At 36.9% G+C, this 27,744-nt stretch overlaps 4 protein-coding genes across 5 annotated transcripts; all 4 read left to right on the forward strand.

The window, feature by feature from the left end:
* The first annotated feature begins 829 nt into the window (after positions 1–829).
* On the forward strand, positions 830–9,805 carry LOC145614689 (uncharacterized). The gene is made up of 8 exons (XM_081669761.1): positions 830–1,102; positions 1,245–1,333; positions 1,685–1,748; positions 2,087–2,164; positions 7,364–7,440; positions 7,527–7,593; positions 7,682–7,789; positions 9,423–9,805. The coding sequence occupies exons 1-8, from the start codon at positions 1,031–1,033 to the stop codon at positions 9,450–9,452; spliced, it is 585 nt and encodes a 194-aa protein (XP_081525887.1). The 5' UTR covers positions 830–1,030; the 3' UTR covers positions 9,453–9,805.
* Positions 9,806–13,227: 3,422 nt separating this feature from the next.
* On the forward strand, positions 13,228–14,553 carry LOC145615114 (uncharacterized). 2 transcript variants are annotated; one of them, XM_081670193.1, is made up of 2 exons: positions 13,228–13,391; positions 13,783–14,553. In XM_081670193.1, the coding sequence occupies exon 2, from the start codon at positions 13,872–13,874 to the stop codon at positions 14,250–14,252; it is 381 nt and encodes a 126-aa protein (XP_081526319.1). In that variant the 5' UTR covers positions 13,228–13,391; positions 13,783–13,871; the 3' UTR covers positions 14,253–14,553. The 2 variants fall into 2 exon arrangements, with proteins under 2 accessions (XP_081526319.1, XP_081526320.1); XM_081670194.1 differs by lacking the exon at positions 13,228–13,391 and adding an exon at positions 13,429–13,688.
* Positions 14,554–17,131: 2,578 nt separating this feature from the next.
* On the forward strand, positions 17,132–18,365 carry LOC145615391 (uncharacterized). Its single transcript, XM_081670466.1, has 2 exons — positions 17,132–17,353; positions 17,474–18,365. Exons 1-2 carry the CDS (start codon positions 17,177–17,179, stop codon positions 17,987–17,989), a joined length of 693 nt encoding a protein of 230 aa, XP_081526592.1. The 5' UTR covers positions 17,132–17,176; the 3' UTR covers positions 17,990–18,365.
* A 7,398-nt stretch (positions 18,366–25,763) lies between these two features.
* On the forward strand, positions 25,764–27,380 carry LOC145613807 (uncharacterized). The gene is made up of 3 exons (XM_081668855.1): positions 25,764–26,673; positions 26,770–26,903; positions 27,018–27,380. The coding sequence occupies exons 1-3, from the start codon at positions 25,764–25,766 to the stop codon at positions 27,378–27,380; spliced, it is 1,407 nt and encodes a 468-aa protein (XP_081524981.1).
* The last annotated feature ends 364 nt before the right edge of the window (positions 27,381–27,744 follow it).

Here is a 27,744-nt window from a genome sequence, read left to right on the forward strand (position 1 = left end):
TTAGGGGAGGGGAAAAAGTGGGTTGGTTTTTTTTTTTTATTAAAAAGGGTATTTTAGACATTTCTCTTTTCCCTTCCTTTTAAAATATTAACCATGGTTAATGTTTCCTCAAAATACTTAACTAATGTTACCGCTTAATTACTTTTACTAATTAGTGATTACCATTGATAATTTGTTTTTTTAGTGTTTACCATTAAGAAAATAAAAAAACCTTAAGAGTACCATTGAGAATTTCCCAATTTCAAAATAACATAAGTTAAAAGAACATAATTTATATTGTAAAGCACACATAGAAAATACCTAAATAACACACTAATCAAACTCAAAGAACATACGAAAGTAATTTAAATATGACATATGATAATAAAAATAGAATTTGGGCGTCACTACGACCTTAAAGAACATACACGCCAAATTCAAAGAACATACTTTGTATTATTAATCCCAAAAAAACATATATGTTTATCAACATATGTTAAATAACATAAGTTATAATGTAAAGAACATATTATTTTATTTAAAGAACACACTGATCACACTCAAAGAACATATTAAAGGTATGTTCTTTGTCAAATATAAGTATGTTCTTTATCAAACACTATATGTTCTTTCCGCCCTTTTTTATTTACCCGGGTGTACCATGAGCATGGTGCACCCTGGTGTATTATCTAATTTTCACAAAATCGTTACTTAGGCAAAAACCATTAAAGCGGGTTTACCCATATTTACATCAAAAATTACACTTTTATCGTCGTCTAAAACAAAATTTTGTTTATCACGGAGATAGACTTGCATTTCGCATTTCCTCCAAACTTAATAAAATCAAACTTTAATTAACAAAGCAAAGTAGAACGATAGAACCAGGTACAGGGGACGACCATTGATCCAACAAATTTACTTTTCACTCAATACCATCATCAAATAACCTCCCAAAAATCACTCAATACGATTTTTTCAGATTATTTGACATTTCCTCAAATCAAAGGTGGAAGAGAGAGAAATCGTGTTGTGAAGAAAGAGAGCAGAAACAATGATCGGAGTAGGGAAGATCAAGCAATACTCAAATGTTCTCGACAAACCCTTAAGCAAAGGAAAACAAGAGGTTCTTCACTTTAATTTCTCCGATTTCTTAATTGTTTGATTGATCCCATTTTCTGCATTTCAATTTTAATTTTGTGGGTGTTCTTTTATTAATGGAAAGTTTGATTAATTATTTGATAATTGGATTTATTATTCGATTGCAGGTTAGCTTAAGTGCTTTCGCCTTCTTGTTTTCGGAGCTTGTACAATATAATCAGACTCAGGTTGATAATATTGCCGAACTCGAACGAAGGTGGTGTTGTTATTAATTCTGCATCTACTATGTATTATTAGTTGTTATTGTTTCTGTTCTTGTTTGATAGCTTCATTTTGTGATCACCTTGCTCAAGATATAAAATATGTTACTCGGACTTTTCATTTTACTTAAACTACTTAAGTCGATTATTCGAGACATGGGTATAAACACATTTCGTGTAACACTTTAATTTGGACCAAAATCATGGATTCATGGAAAGTTTCAAAATGTTAGTATGACAGTTGAACATGCGCCAGTATGTGGCACCGATAACATGAGTGTGAGTAGCGTAGGAATTAAGAATTTGCCTTATTTGCCTGACAAAAGTAGGTATTAATCTTTGTGTAGGCTAGAAGATGCAGGCTATTCTGTTGGAGCACGAGTTCTTGAACTTCTTTGCCATAGGGATAAGGTAAGCAGCAATTGCACTGTCAATTCAATGACTTTAACCTACATTTGATTACTAGAAACCTTCCTGTTTTATGGCAAAATGGTTCGGCGAGCTGCCTTATCTGAATTAGCTGCAATTGACTATGTGAACCACTGTTGTTGGTGCATTTTGGATGACAATAAGTAACCGTGTGAAGTTCCATGATACTTTTTACATACCTTTTGAATTTTTTGTATTTAAACTTGATTTTTTTTTTTTTTTTTTTTTTTTTTTTTTTTGAAAATGCAAATAGATTTGAGTTAACAATTTGATACATATGAATAACCTTTTACATTCCTTGATATCTGTAAATTTTGTAGGGTAACAGAAGGGAGACACGCTTGCTTGGTATTCTATCTTTTGTACACAGCACTGTGTGGAAGGTGCTGTTTGGAAAGGTGTGTATGTCTCAAGTTCATTCACTTCATTGATACTCCAATTTTTCAAATGTCAATGCCATCATGATTTAAATCATTTTGTCCTTTGTATGGTACCTTTTCATATTCTTGTGCGGAAAAGAGGGCGGGGGGGGGGGGGGGGGAGGATGAGGGGTACTACGATAGTGACAATAACAACTTTATTTTAGACCTCTCTGAGACTAAGAGGGGTAGATGAGCTCAGGAGCAGAAGACAAGTGAAAAGTATCTCGAGGTTTCGCCGGGTGGTTCGAGAACATTAGGAGCTCATTAGACTTTTCTTTTTCAGTCATATGGCATTGTTGCTCTTTTGAGGTGATAGGATTCATTTGCTACTCCCTCCATTTTGTAGAAATTGCAACACTTTGTCCAAAAAGCTCTCACATTATTAGTCAAAGTGGTGCAATTTTTTTGAAACGGAGGAAGTACTAGCTGGTGAGGAATATGTACTTGGTGTTGAAGGATTCTGGACCCTTACACTGCCTCTGTTTTTCAAAGACTTGACACTTTTCTTTTTCATCCGTTGCGAAATATTTAAAAATTTTAATTCCATTTTTTGGCCAACACTTTTCACTAATTCTGTTTGTAGCATTTATAGCAAGAACACTTACTTAGGAAGAATAATATTATTAGCTCAGTAGGTGTGGGCTTTCTAAAGAGCAGAGTTCACCAACTGGCATCTCCCTAAACAAAATCACACTGTATATCTGTCTTCTAATGGCAAAATCTGAAATATAGCTTTGTACCAGAAACATTAACCCTTAAGTACTTGAAAGGTAACATCCCTTTGCTTGAAGTCAGGCACTGCATTAGCAACAAGACCAAAAGGATCAGAGAATTTCGCAAGAGCCTTCAGAATAAGCATAATTGACAGTCCCCTCTGCAGAAGAAAAGTAAAATCTTCAGACCCCAAATGATTAAGCTTAAGATTAGCACTTCAAGGATGAATATTTACCCAAGCAGTAATATTAGTCGAAATTATGTTGATAAGATCTCCATAAATATTTGATGAACAGAAGAGGGGACCGGTCTCAAATCCTCTTAGATTGTAAAAACCCATGTAAAGACACAATTGTAGACAAGGAAAAGGTATGAGTGCAAATACATATCCTGACCCAGCCAATGAATTTTTGAGGAAAAATGAAAGCCTGCATCATGCTGTGAAGTGTATTTTAATAACAATCTCGATTAAACAACTAGGGCCAGCATTATTTCTCTTGTGTTTGCTTACCATATCCTGAACTCTGTGAATTTTGTGCACTATTCTTCCAGGGAGCACTTTGTTCAGGTAAATTACCCTTTAACCTTCTACACGTCTTTGTAGTACATTTATTGGTCATTTGGTCTATACTTTGTGACCTTAGTGGGATGGGCAACCATTAATATCAAAGTTAACGGAGTACCTATTGTACTTGCAAGGAGATGACCAGTCTCAATATAGTTCAACACAGCCGCTGCTACATCACCCCTAATAACCTTTATATAAATCACTGTTAGGAGCTTTGCAGCTTGAAATTGAGGAAAGAATTTTATTAACATCATCCATAGAGAAAGGGGTACACAGCATAATGGCTTGATGCTGGGACACCACAGCAGATCCTTTCCTCACTACCTTCTTGCTCAGGGAATTCACCTAACTCATCAGCTGATTATATATATCCAACAAATTAGAGAATGTTATTATGATATTGCCTCATTTAGACAGCTTTAACCAATGTTAGCATCCTCATTTTTTTTTTTGCAAACTTGCTTAAGCTTTTTGATTGTAGAAGCTAAAAAAAAAAATCACTCCTAGCCCTTTTACTTTGTCGGCAGCCAAGCTCAAAACATAATCAAACTTTTTATTACTTGAATCAAACTTTATTACATGATTCAAATTTCTAGAAACTACTTCTTTTTCCCTTTTCTCTTTACCCTTCCTGCTTCCTTGGTCTTCTTCACTTTCTTCCACTCTTGCTCTTTCATAAGGGCTCTCTACCATGCTAGCCTCTTCATCTTCAAACTTTTGCATCCAATCCAACCCATCTCATGTCCTCTAACTCTGTTGGTGAAACACCAAGAGAAGAATTTTGGGATCAACATCCCATTTTCTATACGGACCTTTCTTGTAGTTTTGTGTGAACCTAATTAAAAGACGAAGATTAGAGTGGATATAAACTAACTTATCTGCCATGGAGCAATTCAATCTATTTCTTTTCAAACTATGCACAAGCACAAACGTACTTCAAGCCCTCTTGGCCGAAGAACTGCTAATTGGTTGAGCTAAAGCCTTCTTAGCCACATCCGCTAATTCTGGAGTTTGCTATCCATAAATAGACCACCAATTAATTGCTTCCATAGTTACTGCATCAGTTTGTGCTTGGGCCATTGGGTATATTCCTTTCTTTAACTGAAAATCAGCAAATTGATCACGTAATTTCTTTGCTTCATCTGCATCTTCAGCTATTTTTGCAAAGGCTTCCATGCTACCTACAACTACCTCTTTATCAAGATTAGGTGCCATCTTAGGACCATCACCATCTCAGAACTTCAATAATTTATAAAGTGGCTCGGTGTTTTTTTCAATTTCTTGAACTTCACTCAAAAAAATTTCATCTTGAATAGTTCATCTTACCAATTCTCCCATGGCTCTTGTATTTGCATCTTGTTTTGGCAATTATTCTTTACATGCCTTCAAAACAATGGTTGTTTTAATTTTCAAGTGCCTCTCTACAATTAAGCAACCTCTTTGACATTATATAATGTGAGCCAAATCTAGTCTTAGCTACCTTTAATAGTATTATGTTGAATGTGATTAAAATAATGCTAACAAGTATTTGTGATTAAGGAAAATTTCACTACTTCTTTCCCACATTTGTAAGTGCCTTCCATCCAAGGAATAGATTCAGCAAAATCCTTAAAAATCAAGTTTAAAGTATGATAAACACATGGAGACCAGAATATGTGCTTATGTACCTTTTCAATTTCTCTTCCAGCGGCTATGCAATTTTTGGCATTGTCTGTCACAATTTGGAGGACATTTGAGGGGGAGCAAAAATTTAGCTATGATTTCCTTGTTTTCTACTCACCATTGAACTCTTCGGAATCCATAAACATGGCACCTCGACTACTTGCAGTAATGACATTGATTAGTTGATCACTTTTGCAATTAAACCAACCATGTGAGACAACGGATACCCCATGAGTATACCAAGTATCTTTTATCGAAGCCAACTTCTTTTCGATGCTCCTATAACATTCATAAAGCAAACTGGTTCTTGCTTTCTTAAATGAAGGTGATTTGTAACTTTTTGGCCCATTATTAATTGCTTGTACCATTTCATGCCACTGAGGACTTCTCAATACATTTAAAGCAATGGCATTTGCACTAAGGCACCTCATAATTTTTAAATCAACTGCTGCTCTCTCCATGGTTCCAAATGCCTCTTTAATCAGTGATCGGTTAGGCATCGGGATTTTATTCTTGATGGTGGTAGAGTTCTTCAATCTTGATGACATTTGCCCTGAACTTTTGTCATCACTTTTCTGTATGCATCTCGATCATTCATGAGTAATGTACATCGTTTAATATCAGCTTTCATCCTAGGCCTCAGTCCAAAAATATGGACACGCATTCTGGTATAGGAGCTCTTATAGGTGTTCTTGCAGTGGTTGCATGACCACCATTTAGTACCTCCTAGATTTTTGCCTTCCACTACTCTTGGCAAGATTGTGGTTTCATCATATAAGGATTAAAAGGCTTAATACCACCTTGTTTATCATACGTTGATGTGATGTTGGTGAGTGATCAGAGTCATCTTCTTCACCACTTTCTACTCCAACATCATCATTAGATTTAGAGTGATCAGTGGGTTCTTCTTCTTCAAATGATTGTTACTTGCTCTTTTTTTTTTTTTATTTCCCAAATGCCATCTCTGTAAAGGAGTACCCAATCAGGATTCACTAGAGACTTGGCAATCTTGCCAAAAGTTATGATATCCTCATCTTGATAAACACCTCCCTTTTCATTATGTCTGCAAGTGCACACTTGCATAAGTCGCAAGGGTCCCAATCCTCTCACAACTTCACTTTTCAAGACACAGTTCAAATCATCTAATAACAATCATGGTTCCTGAATCTGATCACCCCATCCATTTTGCCAAAGCTCTTTCCTTTCAATAGCATGATTCTAGGTATAGACTATTATGCTATCAAAGCTTACCTATCGGTAAACCACCCCCCCCCCCCCCCCCTTTGTGTCAGCTCAATCTTTAGGTAACCAAACCAACTGGATTCTTCCCTCGACCCCCTCTATGCTTTCTTTGTGTCAGCTCAAACTTTCGTAAACTAAACCAACTGGATTCTTCCCCCTCCATGCATCTTCATGTCAGCACATAAAACTTTCAGTAACCAAACCACTTTTATCCTTCTTATAAAAAAGAACAGGTTGTTCAAACATATTTTGAACCGTTGGGGCTACAGGACTTTATTTAATTATTTGAAGGAGTAGAATCTCATTGCTGACGGGCTTGGTTGACTTGCTGAACATAAACTTTCTAAACCTTTTCTTCTTGTCTTGTTTTTACTTTTGCTTGCATACTGAGGTTTCATGTGCCAATCTTCTTGCAATCATTGCACCATGCTGGTTTCCTTTTGTAATGTACATCTGGAACCTAAGTGCTCCCATGTTCAGTCTCAAATGAGACTTTAGAAAGAAGTTATTGGTCTACTCTGATTTCCACCTCATATCACGGTTCTCTGCTTTTGTTGTGTAGTAGTGTCTGGTTTAATAGGACTCCAAATTTAAGTCACAATCCTAGGTAAACAATTTTGCCCTCAATCTCTCACAGGAGCCTTAGAAACCAAATAAATTGGTATCTTGGGTACTATCAACTAGAACAATTTCATTACTTTACTACAGATTTTTGCTGTTTTGTACATGAATTATGGATGCCATGAAGGATTTTCACATCAGACTCAATGTTAGAAAGTATGAAAAACAGGCACCAATCTATTTTTGTCATTTATAACCTTGAACATTGCCCCCTTGCCCTCCCCAATCATTGTGCTCTAAAGGTTTTTATACATGATGATATATTGGGATTTTGGTTAGCTGAGCTGTATAACCTCTTGGTTAGGGATGTCATACTTTCTTAGTTATATCCTTTGCTGACTTTCTGCATTCCGCTTTATCAATGGCAGGTTGCTGATTCACTCGAAAAGGGTACTGAACATGAAGATGAATATATGATCAGTGAGAAAGAGCTCCTTGTGAACAGGTAAAATTAATTTTCTTGTGCTAAATAACATTTTCTCTAGATTTCCTGCCAAGCCTAGATCTATCATTTGCGCTGTGACATCTCAGGTTTATATCAATACCAAAAGATATGGGAACTTTCAACTGTGGTGCATTTGTTGCTGGAATAGTGAGGGTATCTAGTCTATCTTTGTCAACTACTCTACTTCATGACTACTTTTTAACAATTTGAATGTTCTACTGACAAGTGTTACCCAATGAAGGGTGTCTTGGATGGTGCAGGTTTTCCAGCTGTTGTAACTGCTCATTTTGTTCCAGTGGAGGGGCAGTTGCGGCCAAGGACGACAATATTGATAAAGTTTGCTGAAGAGGTACCTGCTATGCTAAATTTTACCGCACGCTTTCACTCATTTAGTTTGAATATTACATTTTTCAAGAATTTCACTTGATCATATTGAATGGTTTCTGTAGGACTGAGCAATAAATATTAATATCAAGGCTAAACTTGAAGATGCATAATAATTTTATTAGTTACCAACACCCTATAATTCATTGGCTGTTTTGCGTGTGAAAACTGTTAACGCTTGTTGCTGATACATTGGTCTTTCCATCTGGTATATCTTTACGCTTCTCTTGTTAAGCTGGCTAGGTTCTTTAACTAGACATAATAAAAGCTTGCTTAAAAATGCTGAGTGACAATTATACTTCTTATTTAAAACCACATGCTTAATTTTGTGGAGAGGCTTCATAAATGTTCAGGGTTGATGGAATCTCAGTGCTTGCTGCCACTATCTGATGTTCTCTCTCAACATTTTAGTTCCTCTGAAACTTTGGTCCTGTAACAACTGATGTTCTTATGTGATTTTACTTATATGAAACTTGTACTGGAGGTCTTATAAAACCTGTTTAAACAGCATATTCAATATCATAGAGCTAAATATCTAAACAGAGCAGGATAGAGGATAAACTTACAAGGTCTATGCTTATAAATGTGCTTGAGCTCAGAATATCAACTACAACGAGCAAACAAGGATATGTTTCTTACATGAAAGCGTATGCACATTCAACAATATGTTTCAGATTTACCATGCCTTAGTACCCATATCCAATATAGGGATCATGTCCATAAATTCTAATAATGTGTCTAACCCTTGGATATGTACTTGTATCTGACACTCGTATCTATTATGTCTGAGTCTTGAGTGTAAATGTTAAAAGCTCTTGCTGCCTCTTTCTTTGGTGGGCTTTCTCTCAGAAGTGCTGCTATTCATAGCAATTATCTTGAAGTTTATTTCTCTTATTCTCTTAGGAGAGCATACAAAATACTGTTACTTTTACTCTGCAACATCAATTGAATTTACATATTGCAGATGCCCATTTTTAAACAGCATACCTTAATTTAGTTACTCTGCCAATACATTTTTCATATTACATTTAAGGTTGGTGAATAGTTCAAGCTAGCCTATTATATTGGCCTTGTCTTGTCAATTTTAATGACATAAGCCTTTGCAATAATTATTTTTTCCACACTCCATAGTTTTTGCAATGTTGACATCTGCATCAGTCACTTGCATTCCATATGAGTAGTACAATTATTTTTTAAACTCTGGATCTGCAGTTAGTGTTATTTATTAATTATTTTTTTCTTTATTTCTGGTGGGTTAATTGATACAACTTACACACTTTTATATTTCACTCCCATATCATTTTAATACATAGCTAACTTGCTAGTCACCAAACACAGTATGAAATAATTAAAATGTGAGCTCTCTCCCTTAATCCTACTTCAACCTTTGCTTTACTTTCTTCAAGGACTTGTTTTCAATATGTTCGGTTTTAGTTATCCAACAATACAGATGAATAGTTTTTCTTTCTGCATGCAAACCTTGATAAATTAACCCTCTGAGTATTGAGACAAGGTGCAAATTGCTGAAGTTCGACCACAAGTTTATTTCTGATATAATATTATGGTCCTAATAAATCTGTTTACTTGTCTCAATGCAGGTTCTTAGAAGGGAAGCAAGATTAGGTTGATTTCTATTAAGATTACAGGTTAAGGGGCAGTTGAAGTATCATGTCCAGTTGATCCATCTTCTCTAAAAGTCGCAAGCTTAGGTGGCTTCCTAGTGTTTCAAGGAGGTTTACATTCTTTTCATTGCAGTCCTGATGTTTCAGTTTTTTTTACTACATCTAGTGCAATTTGTTTTTCATGGAAGACCTTATCTGTAGGCACATTAATGGATTGTCACTGTCAGAGTAGCTTCTGCTTTTGAGAAGCTATTCAAGGGATGATACATTTCGCAAAAGTTGACTGTAATTTACGACGTAGTGGAAATTTGATTATTATGTCAAATTGAATATTTTGACAACAGGGCTATATGGAGAGAGGAATGAAGTTATGAAGTGTTGTGCATCTTTGGATGGAAGTGAGGGAGGCTTTGTTACTCATCTTTATTTTGCAGGGCGTATTGCTTTAGAACTATTCCAGATGGAAATTGGCTCATCTGGTTCAAGTTTGTGTTGTATTTGGTAAAATCAGATATATTATCGATTAGTTATACTTGGATGGGGTCAATTTATCTTGCTGGGGTCATTCAAGCCAGGTTATTTAGGGCTAAGTAAATTAACTCATTTAAACACAAGAAAACGCGAATTCAAAAAAACTTGGATTTATTTCACTAGCAAATACGGAGTATCAGGTAAACTGTTTTATAATTCGAGAGACAAGTAGTTAAGTTTATTCACTAATTTGCTCTATCATTTTCTATAAGACTTTCAGAGAGATAACAAAACAATAACAAATGTATGGCTATCAACACAAACAACTAATTTTTACGGTGTAATACATCAACACTATCACCCCCTCCAATGATTCAAAGAGTCAACTATCTATTTTCGGACTGCCAAGCCTGTAATTATTCGAAATTAATATTTTCATTGTTGTTTAACTTGTTTAGAGTTTGTTTCTTTGAACTTTACTGAACTGAATATATCTGAAATGAAATGTTTATGAAAGAGGGAAATTAGAAACGGAAATGAACTGAATTGATTGGAGCCAAATTGAACTGAACTGGAATTAAACTGGACAGAATAGACCTTTATAGATTGGAATTTACTAAAGAAGCAAAAATGAATAAGTAAATAAATAAATAAAGGTTGGTCTAAAGTGAGCATTCAATGGGATCGAAACTAACAGGTGATCATCATGCTTATGTTTTGCACATCATTTTATGTACAGTAGTTCCATGTACTGCTCATGATTCTTCTTAGATTTATGTGCAAACTTAAGTGTTGCAAATATTTAGGAACAAAAGAAGCATAATTAGAATTGCTGTCACCAACACATTACGTAAAGATAGACGTGTCAATTTGGATTACTAGCCAGATTTAGTTGGGTAAAGTCATGTTAAATTATTATGCACATGCAAAACAATCTAAATTGGATCACTCTAGGTTAGCTCAACTTGTTTCGGGTCAAGTTAGTCTTAAGTTGACACACCAAGAATCCCATGCAACTTATCTTTCTTTTTATTTTCATTGTCAGTTGTATAGAACGAGTGTATTATTGTATATATCAAATGAGATTTTTGTTGCAAAAAAATTAAATAAATTGAAGCTTATTTTCATTACAGCCATGATTGATTACCTAACAAACAAGATAGTAAGGTCACAAATTAATTCATTGCGTTGAGACGGGTTGAACAATGATACAACCACTAATGTACAAAAACATCATGCACAACTTGCTAATAATAGTCAAGCATTAATGTAAAGCATAACGTTGTACAAGGTTTATCCCTTATCTTTCTTTACAATAAATATTGGGGGATGATTAGGTGAGAATGAGGTGGTAGACAAGGATTGGTTCATTCTTATCCCCAATTTTTATTGAATTTGTAAAATTTATAGAAAGTCGGTTGTTGGAAGTGACATGACACCCAATTGTGATTTTTTTTTTTTCACGAGTGTTGTCTCACTTCCACAATCATAAGCTTCAAATACATTTTTAAAAAAACAAAAAAAACATATACAATAAAATACTCACAATTTTTTTTAAACGATAAGATACGGGGAGTCCTCTTTTATCGCAAAAGGGGGTTGAGGATCGAATCTCATAACTCGAGCAGAAATACTTGCGTGGACCTGGTTCACAATAATATTATTGTGGACCCGAGGTTTATCCACACGCAACTGACATTATATTGAACATAGTGACCTTTATTTTTAACATAGTAACCTTATTTTTAACATAGTAACCTTTATTAAAAGTTGTATAACGTTTAATACTATTGTGAACTTGAAGTACGACGTTATGACCCTAATTTTAACATAGTGACCTTTATTATTAATATTAACCTTATAAAAATATTTCATTAAAAAAATTAACCTCTTATAGTCTATATATTACCAAAATGACTTTTATTTTCAACATAGTGACCTTCATTTTATTATAGTGACTTTTTTTTTTCATTAATAAAACAACCATAGTTCCTCTAATGTTAGTAGTCCACAATAAATTAGTGTGAACCAGGTCCATTTAAGAATTTGTATAACTCGAGGTGGGGGGGAGATGGAAGGACTAACCATTCTTTCACTCCTTGATCCTCAACTACTCCTGTTAATTAGTAAATTAATTTTTTTTTTTAATAGTCTACTTTCTTACCCTTTATTCGTTTGTAAGAATAATCATTATTCGTTAGTCAGAATAATTTTAATTATTCATGTGGGTAACCTTAAGTTCATTGCTCATAAGAGTAACTCCAGTTTATTTTAAAATACCATCAATTACCACAAATTTAAAAAAAAATAAGTAATTTCATTTGTTAATTTGAGTAACTATCTTCTTTTATTTTAACTACCAAAAAAAATAACTCCACTTGTTATAAAAGTTACACTATTTTTACATTGTGGTAACTTATTATATATCAAGGTAAACTCATTTGATCATCGCCGTAAGTTCGTAACTCTCACTATTTAAACACAAGCTCTTAGATGTGAATGGCTACATCGTGTCCATAATGGGGTTACTTCGCGAGCGTTATATGCTTACTTGGTCGGTGTTACATGGGTTACTTCATCAGTGCATCCGGTCAATGCTATAGAAATTACTCGATTAGTATTATAAAGGTTATTTTATTAACTTACAAGCGGTCACCAGCCACACACATGACGTTTCAATCATCCCCTTGTATTTTATTATATTTATAACAAAAGTAATTAATTTTTTACATAAAGTAATTATTGGTTTATCTACCGCCCTTTGTGACCTTGTATAACTCATAAATTCATAATGAAATCTTGTTAGTCCCTCATTCAATTTTTTTGTTAAGCTCATTGTCTTTTATGACTCTTTATAGTCTTATCGCTCCCAAAAAAAAAAAAAAAAAATCCTTATTACTACCTCCGTTACATATTATTTGTAACGATTAGACATTTTTCATCCCTACTTTATGAGTGTTCGGTAGAGTAGCGGTTGACTAGCTGTTACATATAAAAATCAATATTTTATTTTTAAAATTATAGACTAAATTTTCAACAGCTACCTCTAATTTCAAAAGCTAATTTTTCTAACTTTTCACAAAAGCTACCTCCATCACTAAAAGCTACCCTAACCACTACCTTACCAAACACTCACATTTTTTGTTAAGTAGTGGTAAGTCAAACCACTAAAAGCTACCTAAAAGCTACTCAAAAGCTAGCGTTGAACACGCCCTATGTCAAATCGTTGCAAATAATATGTAACGGAGGTAGTAGGAGTAATAAATTAGGAGTAATAAATTACTACTAACGGCATAAGTTGGCGGCAAAGTGAAGAGTTGAAGAAGACCAGTTCCTACTTCCTAGTGACCACCGCCCCTTTTCGAACATTCTCGCATTCCTGCCGACCCACGCATTTACCGCAACCTCTCTCCGCCCACCCAAACACCCCCGTCTCAACTCACTGCTTCTTCGACCATTCTGCTTCCTGCTTTTGTAAGTTATAAATTTTCCATTTTTTGTGGGAATTTGGATAATAATATATTGGCTTATAAATGGGTATTTTCTTTTTTCTCTTTTTTTTTTTAAGAAAAAATTTTGGGGGAAAAATGGTTATAGCTGTATTTTGTTATAAATTTCTTGAAAAATTTCTATGCTTTAGTACTGAATTAATTAATTTGTTGTTGTAATTGTGTTTGGTTTCTCCATATTTTGCTGCATTTGTAACCATATTATTATAGATTATGAGTAAATTTTACCATGAGAAATGGAAAAGTAAGCAATTAATTACAAGTAAGTGAAGATTTGGTGATAAAATTCAACTGAACTGTTCTTAATCAATTAAGCTTTTCTTATTTAATCTGTTTATTCTCATTTTGATTTGCAGGATTACAAAGATAACCCGAACCCGAATGAGGGTAGTATAATAATTTGTGTAATAGAAGCATAATTAAGGGTAATTGTTGTATTATAGACATGGGTTCAACTGAAGGAAGTGTTGGGTGGAGTGTATTTGATACTGTTAAGTTTCTGCCTTCGACACCGGATGCTCTTATGGCAGAGATAAATGCAGCCATAGCTGCATTAGAATATACTCAGGTTACTGCACGCCTCGGTTCTTCGTTGATGAGGGGTAATGGCTCGATTCGAGGTTCAGTTTCTGTGTATGATGCAGACATTGCTGAGGAAGCTTACCAGTTGGGGTGTGCAGCATTGTCTGAGGGTAAGGTTGATGCAGGGCTTGAATCTTTGCATATTTCTCTGTCTAAATGTCCTCCTGATCAAATTGATGCTGTTGCCAAAATTCGGTCGCTTATCTCTTTTACTGCACAAAAGCTTCAGAAGTCATCCAAATGAAATTTTCGCAACATGCTAACTTCTGATATGTTTTTCTTGGCTGCTTGTTTTAGTGAGTATTTAGTTAGATGATTGCTTTTGTACTACCAATTTGTAGTCAAATTTGACAATTAGTATTGCATTACAGGGTGATGGTGATGCGAAATTCCCTTATTTTCACATGATCTTTAGATTTTAAACGCCTCTATCTGCAACAATCTTTTTCCTGTATATACTTATTAGAGAGGCCGTGGCTCTTGTTTAGCAGCAATAACTTGAAAAAGAAGAAGAATTTGCAGCATTTTGGTTGATCTTCTGGAAATTGCTTTTATACTACCAATTTGTAGTCAAATTTGACATTCGTAATGCTTTACATTATGATAGTGATGTGAATTTCCATTATTTTTCACATGATCTGTAGATTTCAAATGCCGCTATCTGCAACGATCTGTTTCTTGTATATATTAGAGAGGCCGTGACTCTTGTTGAGAAGCAATAACTTGAAAATGAAGAAGAATTTGTAGCATTTTGGTTGATATTCTGGAAATTGCTTTTGTACTACCCATTTGTAGTCAAATTTGACAATTATAAATGGTTTATATTATGATAGTGATGTGAATTTCCATTACTTTTCACATGATCTGTAGATTTTAAATGCTGTTATCTGCAACAATCTATTTCTTGTATATATTAGAGAGGTTGTGACTCTTGTTGAGAAGCAATAACTTGAAAAAGAATGAAGTATTTGTAGCATTTGGTTGTTATTCAGGAAACTATTATTTTTTCCGTGCTACTATTGCCAAATAAGTTTCATTCTGCATCTGTGTTTTCATGCAATGTATAGTTTCTGAAAGCCACTGTTACTTGTATATATAGAGGCTGCGACTCTAGCTGAGCTGCAATATCTAACCTGAAGAATATATAGCATTTTGCTAGATAATCTGGGAATTACTTCATCTTATTTATAGCTTCTACCATTAGTGGTATTTTCTTTGTTATTATTGCCAAATAAGTTTCACTCTGCGTTTGTGTTTTCACATGATTATAGATTCTGAAAACCACGGTATCTTGTATGACATGAATATGAAAGAGGAGTGCATAGCATTTTACTTGATAATCTGGCAATTACCTCATCAGCTTGTTTGCAACCTTTTATCCTTAGTGTGTGATTAATTTCTTTGCTGTATTTGTCATATGTGTTTCATCTGGAATATATGAATCGGATTGACTTGGAGGATCGGACTTGTAGAATATGGAGAAAGAATTTGTAGACTTTTTGCTTGATATACTGACAATTACTCTGTCGGCTTGTTTGCTTTATTCTGTAGTGTATATTCCTTTTACCTGCGCATAATACTTTGAGAGTTTGGAAATGATATAACCTATAATGTTATTTGGTTACCAGTGCCGTGTGAGACGGTCTCCTAGGATTGATCGGAAATTACAGATGGTTTTATTGTCTTGTTAGCAGTTAAAAACATATCTGGTTGCAAAAAAGTTATCTTCACTTTGGATTTCTTTTCGCTCACTTACTGAAACAGGTCATGACTAACTATTGTAGATCTAATGGGGTTAAGCGTGTAATAAAAGAGAAATAGCTTTACAGAATCATCAATCAATCAAAGCCTTAATCCAAAAAGTGGAGTCAGCTAAGATGAACAAAATTTGATTATTCCGTGTAGTCAAAGAAGGTTGTTCTTATGAAACATTTCATGATTGCTTTGCTGAATCATATTGAAATATATTTTCTGCGCCCAAAGAAGGTTGTTCTTATGAAACATTTCATGATTGCTCTTCTTGAAACATCATATGCAGCTTCAGCTAAAGTATCTTGAACAGAGTGGATAATATATGTGCAAAATATGAAAAAATTTCATGATTCAGGTTTTATTTCTGAAATATTTCAGGATTCCTTTCCATTTTAATCTCCTACGCTACTTCAGCTAAAGCAACTCGAACAGAGTGGATTTTTATTTGTGCTTATTTTTGTCTTTAAGTACATAAGAAATTAGGTTATTAGAGGTGGCTGGCATTTTCATGGAGCCAGTTTCAATATCTAGCTGTTACTTTATGGACAGTGCATGGAGTTTGCTGGTAGGTCATCTGCAATCAAGGTCCAGAAGTCTGATCAGTCTCAGATTTGTGGAAGTTTAGGGAAAATCTGTACTTGTTCAGCCTTATAAAAGTTCGTGTACATGCTCAACCTATGTTCCACAAATCCGGCTATTTGTGTCAGACACTATGACACGTCCAAGTGGCAGTCGTAATAATATACTTGGTTGAAATCGAAGAGCCAAGTGTACATACCTGTATCAGGGAGATGAAGATCTGAGAAATATTGTTCAACATAATGGTCCAAAAAGATTCGATCTACGTTACCCTTTGATATAACTTCTGTCAATTTTCCCATTATTTGGTTGTTGTAGTGGTTAGTCATTGTCAAAACAAAATTTATCTGGGTTGTTGTAATGGTAATGTCTTAGTGATTATTTTTAATTCTAGATAATTTACATAAATGGTGTACCTGTACCACTTAGGAAAAACCCAACAAAATACAAATAGACTGTTAGGTACCTTGTCTTATTGTAACATTTAACTTTACCTTGAAGTTTAGAGATGAAAACTGCACATATATACAGATCAACTTAGAAGTAACTGTTCCAAGAAATATACATATTAGGCTTTATGCAATTTTCAGCTGTTAAAGATACATTAATGGTAAGAAAAAGGTTAAGTTGAACAATTTAGATATAAATCAGTCATTTTCGTTAATACTTTGTCTTTACACCAAAGGATTGGACTTTTCAAGATTCTGAATAAGACTAGCAGTTACATTTCAACATTCAGAAGATGGTTTATATTAAACAGAGTCATGAACCTGAGCTGAGCAGGTAGTATTTCCTTCAACTTCACAGCTTCATCCCTAGAAAACGAGCCAGGAAGAAATGGCGATATTCTGTCTGGAACATTTATCGAATTCTGCTAAGAGGTGCAGATTGTTCTCTTCAATCTTGAAGGATCCGTTTTCCAGTTGCTGTAATTGCAACCAAAGCAGTCTATCTTGCGCCGTTCCTGAAGAAGAAGAAGAGACTGCCGTTACTGATTTCAACGATGTGCAGGAAGTACATAGTAGCTGACTATTTCCTATATTTTCATTCCAAATTCTATGTAATGGCTTATATGTCGTAGTTACTGGTTTTCTTGTTTCTAATTGTATTTTTTTTGGGGTAATTTATGTGCAGATAGTAGTCTCAATGATCCGTAGCCGTGCAATAGAGGCCAGGTTTAAAAGAAAAGGAAGCATGCTGAACGATAACTACTCATTCGTTCTTCATCCAAAATCCGGAGTGCTCTTTGTCAGCAAAGCAAAACAACAGGCGCATGATGATCATTCTGCACAGCAGGAAAACAGTAAAGTTAACGAAGAAATGGATGATTTTGCATCTGTCAACAGCCACTTCTCCCCGTGCATTGCAACTGCTGTTGATGATACTGAAGTTTATTTCTCGGTGAAGACTGATTTCTCATGCTGCTCAACCTTGAAAGACCCGGATTTAGCAGAAAGTAGGTGGTGGGTTTCAGAAACTTTGGACAGTTCTGAAGTTAAGAGGCGTGCAATCATCCAGGAAGTCTGTCATTGTGAGGGCTGGCCATTTGGTCTCTGCCGAAAGGCATTGTTACTTCCACCTTTGCCAAAATCCCCCTCTGAATCTTGGTCATGGTGTAAAAGCTTTCCGAGAACCATGAAGACAATCTGATAACCTCCTGATTAAGAAATATAAGCTGACGAACACTGCTGAAATCCCGTGGAACTGCAATTTTGTATTTGCAGTTAATCTAAATGTAGTTAAGATACTTGAGGAATGTCCTTGTAATAAAATCAGTACTGTACAAACTCGATGCCTGTGAGGCACCAGTGTGGCAGAGCAAGAGGCTACTGGTATTAGCGAGTATGAGGTCTCATCACTAAGAATGTTAAAGAGTTGTAATAGCACCCATAATCATTTTGATTTTTATAGTTAAAAAAAAATTGATATAAATAAAAACATAGTGATAAGAAAAAATCAGAAACAAAACTGGTTTATACATGTAAAACCACAGGCTGTTTTCCAGATAGACAATGTTTCAGATCATTATCCATGAATCCATGATGATATGTAGCTCCAACTGAGGATGCATACAATCCGATCCCCGGAAAGTTTAAGTATTTCACGAATGCTGTCCTCTTTGCTCAACATATGAGCCAGAAATTCCAAACTGTGACTTACAGATGCGAACGGATGATAAAAATAAAACGGAATGTAAATATGTAATAGGGGTGGACTATAATTGATCATGTTAAATTAGAGACAAATTATGTAAATATATTCTCTGTATTCTCATTCATTCATGGTCACAATATACACAAATATATATAGCTAGGTTAACAACCTAAACTTTCCATAATATTCTACCATATCTTTTCATAAGATATGCTACCTAAATATATCACAATATTATCTTAGAGTATCTAGAATATCTCCAATACCCTCCTCAAGTTGGAGCATACGGATCATAGATGCCCAACTTGCGGAGTAAAAAATCAAACTTGACCTTCCCCAAAGCCTTTGTGAAAATGTCGGCCAACTGTAGTGTCGTAGGCACATATGACGGTTTTATGAGACCTTCGGTAATAGCATCCCTTACAAAATGACAATCGGCTTCAATATGTTTCGTGCGCTCATGAAACACCGGATTCTTCGCAATGTATATTGCCGACTAACTATCACAATAGAGGTGCATGCTACTCTCATGTCGCACACCTAAATCTCTCAGAAATAGCTTTAGCCACTTCAACTCACGAGTACATGTGGACATAGACCTGTACTCTGCTTCCGCAGAGCTCATAGCAACCGTGGGTTGTTTCTTGGTTTTCCATGACACGATAGACAAACCAAGAAACACAAACCAACCTGTCAACGAACGCCGATATAATGGGCAACTCGCCTAATCTGAATCACACCACCCTTCCAACTGTAGAGCACTATCAGACCTCAGCAAAATACCCTGACGTGGACTCTTCTTCAAATATCTCACAACTCGCAAGGCAGCATCCCAGTGCTCTACTCTCGGGCTCTGCATAAATTGAGATAAAATATGCACAGGATAAGCCAAGTCTGGCCTAGTGACAGCTAAATAAATCAAACGTCCTATAAGACGTCTATACCGCTCAACATCACCAAATAAATCCCCATCTGCTAGAGCTAGCCTGTGATTTTGCTCCATGGGAAAATCTGCGGGTTTTGCGTCAAGCAACCCTGTTTCAGTAATTATGTTTAAAGCATACTTCTTCTGGCACATGAAAATTCCCTGCTTATTTCTGGCTATCTTTAGCCCCAAAAAATATTTCAATACCCCCAAGTCCTTCATCTTGAAACAATCACCTAGATATGCTTTGAATGACAACAGAGCATTTTTATCGTTCCCTGCAACAATTAGATCATCGACATAAACTAGCACATTAAGTTGCATTTTCCCTCTTGTCAAAGTAAAAAGAGAATAATCATAGTATGATTGTTTAAAGCCATTATTCTTCAAAGCTTTTGTCAATTTAGCAAACCAGCATCGGGGAGCTTGCTTCAAGCCATACAATGACTTCTTCATCCTACATACTTTCCCTGAATTTTTTTTGTCAAAACCAGGGGGAATTTTCATGTATACCTCTTCCTCCAAGTCGCCATGCAAGAAGGCATTATGCACATCCATCTGATGCACTTCCCAATTTATGACTGCTGCAACTGTAAGAAAAGTATGAACCGTCACCATTTTTGCTACCGGAGCAAAAGTCTCATTGTAATCTAGACCTTCAACCTCATGATTGCCAAATATCACTAGTCTAGCTTTCAATCGTTGCAAATTTCCATGTTCATCGTACTTCTCTTTATAGACCCATTTACTCCCTAACGCCTTTTCACTAGGTGGTAGAGGTTTTAGGACCCATGTGCCTTGTTCTTCGAGAGCCCGCATTTCATCAGCCATTGCTTGTCTCCATCCTTCATGCTTCATGGCTTCCTTGAAATTCTTTGGTTCATTACTACTTGTGATTGCAGCAATATATGTTCTATGTTTCACAGAAAATTTGTGAGAATCAACAAAATGTGCTATGGGATAAACAGTACCTGAGGTAGATGTCACGGATGAACGTTTATGTGTGAGTGGACTATTATTCCGAATGGTGTGAGTCACATAATCTCTGAGTTTTACCGAAGTATACTTCGTTTGCTTCCCTTTACCCATGTCACAAATGGCCTCACCTTGCTCAATTTCTTCGACAGAACCATCCAACGAAGACTGTCGATGCTGCTGCTCAAGAACCGTGGCTACTGCACCACTATTCGTGTGCTGCTGGCCCACACTAGAATTTCCCCGTCCTGCTGCACTATTACCACCAGAAGCACCACGCCCCCTGCCTCGACCTCCACGCCCACGAGTACCCTACCATAAAGGGTATCCGTGAATTTGAAAACATCCTGATTCGTCGTGGCCAACCCGACTACAATGATTACAGAATTTATCCGAATCCTCACTCAAACTCTGCGGTTTTGATGGAGCCTCATGTTGAAGCTTGAATGCCATAGCATTATCACGAGCCGTCGTATTAGACATGGCTATATCTCCACCCCGTAGCCTTTCTGCCTGAATAACCTGTTGGTAAGCTCTATCCACTGTAGGTATTGGATCTTGTGCCAACAATTGACCCCTAAGTAAGTGAGGCATACACATCATCAAGACCTATCAAGAAGTGGTGAACAAAATCCTCCTGCCTCAATCGCTCTACTTGCGCCACAATATTGAATTTACACGCACCACATGAACAAGACGGCACGGTAATGTAGGTGTTTAATTCATCCAGAATTTTCGAAAGCCGACCAGAATACACAGCAACATTCTCCGAAGGTCCTTGCTTGCACTCACCCAAAGATAATTTTAATTGGCAGATACGAGTGCCGCTAACAACACAGAATCGGTTTTTGAGATTAGTCCATAACAATTGTGCATCATCATATTCTCCAATGGTAGCCCTCACCGATGAGTCCAAGGTGTTAGTAATCCAAGCAACTAACATAGCATGAACAGCCACCCAATCATCTAATTTGTCCTCATCCGTCGGTTTCTTGACAGATCCATCAATAAAGTCATACTTGCGCTTGGCCTTCAACGAGGTTCGAATTGCCCTCGCCCACTCATCATAATTCTCACCCCGAAGTTGAATCGGAGTAATAATATTTTCCGGACCATCACTCGAACCTAAGTGATAAGTCATGTCAACCTTACTTTTTCCTCCATCGCCACCACCGCCGGACCCTGATGCACTGTCGGTCATCTCTTCACGATTTTAAGAGAAAAAAAAATAATTATTGATGTGATCGTTCGTTAATTATGTAAATTAATCAAACGGAAAAAAAATCGAATCTCAACTAAGCTCTTATTGGTTTTTCAGAGTAAAACCAAACTCATATCCAAAGGAGAAAAATCATGCTCGAATCAACTCACAAAAAAGAAAAAAAAAATTGCATAACGGAATTTTTGGGTAAAATTTATGAATCCCGTTTCTTGAGTTTAATTTTCTAACCCACCGGCAGGGGGAATTTTCGTGAAGTATCCCAAGATCTAACCTGCTCTGATACCATGACAAATTAGAGAGAATAAAGAGAATAGAATGACTTGATTATATTTGATCAATAGGTAGAGTATTTATACAAAACCTAAGAACATAAGATAGGAAACAATCTTCCTAAAAGATATACTTTAATAATATCTTAACATATAATAAACCTAAATATATTATTCTTCTAATAAGATCAATACGAAAAATATATCACACATATATTTTCCGATATTATCTCTAACAGATCATGAGAGTTTAGGCTCTTCAACTGAAAGTATACTTGAAAATTGATTGTTTCCTAGTAAAGTAACTGTAAATCATGGCTAAGAGTATTACACGTGGGGCTAAATAATAAAATGGATATTTGTAAGTGTGTCCCTCGTCTAGGGTTTGTACGTCCCTTGCCTAGGGTTTGTACGTACGTATAGCAATTCGAGATTTTCTTCCTTGGAACCCTCTCAATTCTCTCACACATAATCCTTTCTGTCAATCTTAGCAATTGTTGAATCCCATGGCGGAAGATTTATTGAACGATTTTGAGAAAATTAAACTGACTGAGGAGGAGACAAAAATCATTGGTGATAACTCTGAGGATATCGAGGATGAAGGTACTAGAAACCAAATTGCCATTGGTAGGGAAACTTCTCACGACCAAGCCTTTCAATGTGGAGGCTATGAAGCGCACCTTGACGAATGTATGGAAACTCCAAGATAATGTGGTGATTAAGATGGTGGAGATGAATCTTTTTGTTTTTCAGTTTTTCAGTGAGGCTGATAAAGAAAAGGTTATCGAGGGATGCCCGTGGTTCTTCGATGGTAAGTTGCTTGTCCTTAAGGAGATTAATGGTTATGAACAACCATCGGAGGTTGAATGTTGGTTTGCACCTATGTAGGTGCGGTTGCTCGATGTTCCATTTAATAAGCGGAACAAAAAAAACTATGACTGAAATTGGCGATTTCTTAGGGATTTTCATGGAGATCGATGAATCGAATCCCCTTGGATGGGGTGAGTTCATCCGGATAAAAGTCATGATTAACATTGAAAAACCTCTTCGACGAGGCCTGTTCCTTGCTACTGGCTTATCTACTTCGAAGTGGATTGCACTAAAGTATGAACGTCTGGTAGATTTTTGCTTCTTTTGTGGGAGTTTGGATCATACCGAAACTGGGTGTTCTTTCAAGGATGATGCTAAAGAAGTAAGCGAGGAGATTGTCTATCAGTACGGCCCGTGGCTACGTGCTTCTCCTAGAAAGCAGGTGCGCAAGACTGATGCAGACATTGAAAGGGAGAAGAAGTTGAGGGATGGTCTATTTTCAATGAAGCAAGTTCGCACACCCTATTATTATGAATCGGATGCTGTGAAATATTTGGCCCTCCTGGTGTTGCTTGAAGGCTGCATTTCCCACCCCGTTCGAAAGAGGCAGTTCTGGTGAGAGTAGTAGATGAGGTAACCTCCAAACCTATCCTACGAATCAAGAGTTTAGACAGCCAAGAGTCCATTGAGGAGAAAGAAGGGGACGTAATCATTGATAAAGGGGGTGATAGGATGTCAGAAGAGGCTTTGAACTTGGTAGAAGATGAATTTGCTGATGGTTATGGTATGATGGAACATGATTTACCTTGCTCTCAAGAGGAGAGAGAAAAAATAATGATTAAAAAGAGGGAGGTGAGGATGACTGGTGGGGTTACAGAGAGTTGGAAGGGGAAAGTTTCAAGAGGGACAGTGGCTCGTAAGAGAAGTGTCGATGAGTTAGGTTGTGATATCCAGCAGGAAGCTCAATCCGAGGTAAGAAAGTAGCATAAATCAGCATCAACTATGCTGACCGGTGACGGTGTGAATCAAGTAAGGGGTGTTGGAGAGAGCCAACCCCCTAAAAAGCAATGAAAATATGTTGGAATTGCCGTGGGGCGGGCAACTCCCGTGCAATTCGTGCACTTTGGTTTTGAAGTGGTAGCATTTGTCCGGATATAATCTTTTTGTCTGAGACTATGATCATTAGGAATAAGTCTGAAAATTTAAAAAATAAATTTAACTATTGTATGGCAGTAGGAGTAGATAGTAGGGGGAAATCGGGTGGTCTTTGTGTTTATTGGAGAGAAGGAGTGGATTTTTCTTTAGTCTCGTATTCTGATCATCATATGTGTGGCGATATTAAGGAGATGGGAGGGCGAGTATGGAGGTTCATAGGCGTTTATGGATGGGCAGACAAAGCTCTTAAGTCTAACACATGGGCTCTTATCCGTGACCTTTACCATAATTCTCCTTATCCCCTTGTCACTGGGGGAGATTTTAATGAAATTATTAGCTCCGATGAGAAGACGGGGGGTTTGATGAGAGAACAGCGGGCTATGGATGCATTCCGAGAATATCTTGATGATTGTTGCTTGAAAGATCTTGGACATGATGGCTCTTAGGTGACTTGGGAACGTGGCACATCTCCTAGTAATATTGTGCGGGAACGTCTTGATAAGTTCGTGGCTTGCTCAAGGTGGACTTCTTGGTTTCACCAAGCCCATGTTTCTCACTTAACGAAGCATAAATCTGACCTCTTGACCATTCTTCTTGATACTGATACTCGTGGGAATAAGAAGAAAAAACCAAGAAAGAAAAAATTTCGCTTCGAAACCTGCTGGATGTTAGCAGAGGGTATTGAAGATGTTATAAAAGGTGTGTGGGCTGATTCTAGCCACATGAGTATGGTTGGAAAAGTTGTAGCTGTTGGTAAAGATCTAATGAATTGGAGTAAGGACAGTTTCGAAAATTTGGGAGATAAAATTGCAGAAGTCGAGGAGGCCTTGAAGGTTGCTCAAAATTTCGGAGGGGGGTGCCCAGATTTTGCCGAATGCCGCAGGATTTAGAATCTGATTGATGATCTCCATGAGAAAAATGAAGCCTACTGGTATCTTTGTTCCGGGTGTCTGAAATCAAAGATGGAGACCGTAATACTAAATATTTTCACCACAAACCAGCTCAGAGAAAAAGAAAAAATTATATCAAGGGGCTCAATGATTCTGATGGTGTATGGAGAGCAGGGAAAAAGGAGATTGAAAAATTGTACTATTTTTCTACGGCTCCTTATTTTCGAGAGGTGCTATTGATGAGATGGTTATGGAGGAAGTGCTAAGCTGTGTTCCTACCTTGGTTACGAAAGGTATGAATTTATCTGTATGTCGTACCTTTTCAAAAGCTGAAATCTTTACTGCTCTTTCTCAAATGAGTCCTTGTAAGGCTTCGGGGCCCGATGGGTTACATGTGATTTTTTATCAGAAATATTGGCATATTGTTGGGGATGATGTGACAAAATTTGTTAATAATGTTGTTTCTGGTAGATCCTCGCTTTCTGATGTTAATCGTACTAATGTTGCCCTTATCCCAAAAATTAAAGATCCTACTAGTATTGCTGTCCGATTTCTTTGTGCAATGCTCTCTACAAATTGGCTTCAAAATCTATGGAAAATAGGTTAAAACTTCTCCTACAAGGGATTGTAACAGAGAACCAGAGTGCTTTTGTTCCGAAAAGATTAATTAAAAACAATGCGCTCATTGCACTAGAACTTTTTCATACTATGAAAAAAAGGTCAAAAGGTCGACGGGGATCGATTGCGATGAAGTTGGATATGAGTAAGGCCTATGATCGGGTTGAATGGGATTTTTTGCGGAAGTTGTTGATAAAGCTGGGTTTTGCCGGGGCTTGGGTTGACACTATCATGACATTTGTGACCACTCTGAGCTATTCCTTCATTATTAATGGGGCACCGTCGGAAACTTTGACTCCATCTAGAGGTCTTCGGCAAGGTGACCCTATCTCCCCGTATCTTTTCATTCTAGTTGCTGACGTTCTATCTAGAATGCTTTAGGTGGCAGCGGAGAAAAAGTTGATTCATGGTGTACGGGCTAGCAGGAATGGCTCGGAGATTACTTACTTGGGTCTTTGCAAATGATAGTCTATTATTTACAAGAGCTACCTCTCAGGAATGTTCAATCATTGTTCATATTCTCAACAAATATGAAGCAACTTCCGGGCAAAAAATCAATTTGGAGAAGTCAGAGGTATCTTTTAGCAAAAGAGTTCCTTTACCATCTAGAATCACCTTTAGTTCTATCCTTGGTATGGAAATGGTTGAAAACCACATTAAATACCTTGGCCTGCCAACTGATGTGGGGAGATCAAAGAAAGCGGTTTTTGCATTTGTGAAGGACAGAATTTGGAAGAAAATTCAAGGGTGTAAGGAGAAGCTTTTGTCTAGAGCCGGGAAAGAAGTGCTGTTAAAAGCGGTGATTCAAGCTATTACATCGTATCTCATGGGAGTTTATAAATTCCCTTCGACCTTAATAAATGAGATTCATGGGATGATGGCCCATTTTTGGTGGGGATCGATTGAGAGGGGGAGAAAAATTCACTGGAAGAGCTGGAATAACTTATGCCAACCTAAATTTTTAGGTGGGATGGGTTTTCGTGATTTAGGAGTGTTTAATGATGCATTACTCGGGAAGCAATTATGGAGGATGTCAACTAATGAAAACTCCCTAGTTAGCCGTGTCTTTAAAGCTAAATTTTTTCCTCACTCTATGGTTTTTGAGGCTGCTCTTGGTCCTGTTTCAAGCTTCTCTTGGCAAAGTCTTTGGAGCTCTAAAGCATTGGTTAAAGAAGGGATGTTATGGAGAGTAGGGAATGGGCAACACATTCGTATTTGGGAGGATCCGTGGTTGATAGATGAGTCTAGCAGATTTGTTACATCAAAAGTCAGGGAGGATGTGTACTCTTTGGTTTCGGACCTGATTGATGTTGAGGGTAAGTGCTGGGATCAGGAGAAGCTCGATGAAGTTTTCAACGAGCAAGATAAATAGGCTGCTCTTGCTATTCCTATCAGCGAACGCCTCCCACAAGATGTTCTCACGTGGGCCTGGTCTAAAGATGGTTGTTACGAGGTGAAGTCAACATTCATTCTGGGGAAATCCTTGCTCCTGGAAGGTTTTGAGCAGTACTGGTCTGAAGTTTGGAAGGCTGATGTAACCCCGAAGGTACGCCATTTTCTTAAGAGATGATGCTCCAATACTTTTCCTTCTCATAGTGTGCTTGCGAATAGACACCTAATTGATGATGCGAGATGTCCCTGCTATGGTTGCGAGTCATAGTCAATTATTCATGCCGTCATTAAATGTCCTAGTCTGCATCAACTTTGGGTCAGGAGTGGCTGTGAGAGAGCTTTTGAAATTGGAAACTTGGATACTTTTGGAGATATAATTCTTCACTGGAAGAAAGAACTTGCTGCTGAGGTTTACCAAAAGAGCTTGTTTTTGGCCTGGTTCGTTTGGTTCAGACGGAACAAATGGGTTTTTAAAAATTCTTGGGTGTTGGATGATGTTCTTCTGTATAGACATTGCAGATTAGTGGTGGATTTTGGCGATTATATGGAAAAAATCTATGGTGCTGCTCCTCGTCCCCAAGCTTCTGGTGACAGGTCTTGGAACCCTCCCCACTGGTGTTCTGAAAATTAACGTTGATGCGTCTTTAAGTGAGGAGGGGTGGGTTGGCTTGGAGGTTACGTTGTTGCGCGTGATTTCAAAGGGCAGGTTGCCTTTTCTGCTGTGAGGAGATTAAAAGCTCGCTGGGAGCCCCTGATTGCTGAAAGTAAAGCTGTACTTTTTGGCATTCAATTGGCTAGAGACTGTGGAGTTACGGATGCCATAATCAAATCTGATTCTCTGCAATTAATATCCAAGCTTTGCAGAAACTCTTTGCCTTTGCTGCAGTGAATAGCATCTTAGAGGATATTGTCCAATTTTGCTATTGTTTTTCTTCCATTACTTGGTCTCATACTAAGAGAGATGGAACTTTTGTAGCCCATCATTTAGCTAAATT

This window comes from Chenopodium album, chromosome 25 (assembly GCF_948465745.1).
Source record: "Chenopodium album chromosome 25, dcCheAlbu1.1, whole genome shotgun sequence".
Classification (NCBI taxonomy): domain Eukaryota; kingdom Viridiplantae; phylum Streptophyta; class Magnoliopsida; order Caryophyllales; family Amaranthaceae; genus Chenopodium; species Chenopodium album.

Bases quoted from the DNA above. Each gene is read 5' to 3' on its own strand.
- LOC145614689 (XM_081669761.1), top strand. From the start codon at position 1,031: ATGATCGGAGTAGGGAAGATCAAGCAATACTCAAATGTTCTCGACAAA. The intron at 1,334-1,684 runs GTGGTGTTGTTA...ATCTTTGTGTAG, and splicing joins ATTGCCGAACTCGAACGAAG to GCTAGAAGATGCAGGCTATT. The intron at 7,441-7,526 runs GTAAAATTAATT...GTGACATCTCAG, and splicing joins AAAGAGCTCCTTGTGAACAG to GTTTATATCAATACCAAAAG.
- LOC145615114 (XM_081670193.1), top strand. From the start codon at position 13,872: ATGGGTTCAACTGAAGGAAGTGTTGGGTGGAGTGTATTTGATACTGTT.
- LOC145615391 (XM_081670466.1), top strand. From the start codon at position 17,177: ATGGCGATATTCTGTCTGGAACATTTATCGAATTCTGCTAAGAGGTGC. The intron at 17,354-17,473 runs GTACATAGTAGC...ATTTATGTGCAG, and splicing joins ATTTCAACGATGTGCAGGAA to ATAGTAGTCTCAATGATCCG.
- LOC145613807 (XM_081668855.1), top strand. From the start codon at position 25,764: ATGGTGTACGGGCTAGCAGGAATGGCTCGGAGATTACTTACTTGGGTC. The intron at 26,674-26,769 runs GTAAGTGCTGGG...GCCTCCCACAAG, and splicing joins GGACCTGATTGATGTTGAGG to ATGTTCTCACGTGGGCCTGG. The intron at 26,904-27,017 runs GTACGCCATTTT...TGCGAGTCATAG, and splicing joins AGGCTGATGTAACCCCGAAG to TCAATTATTCATGCCGTCAT.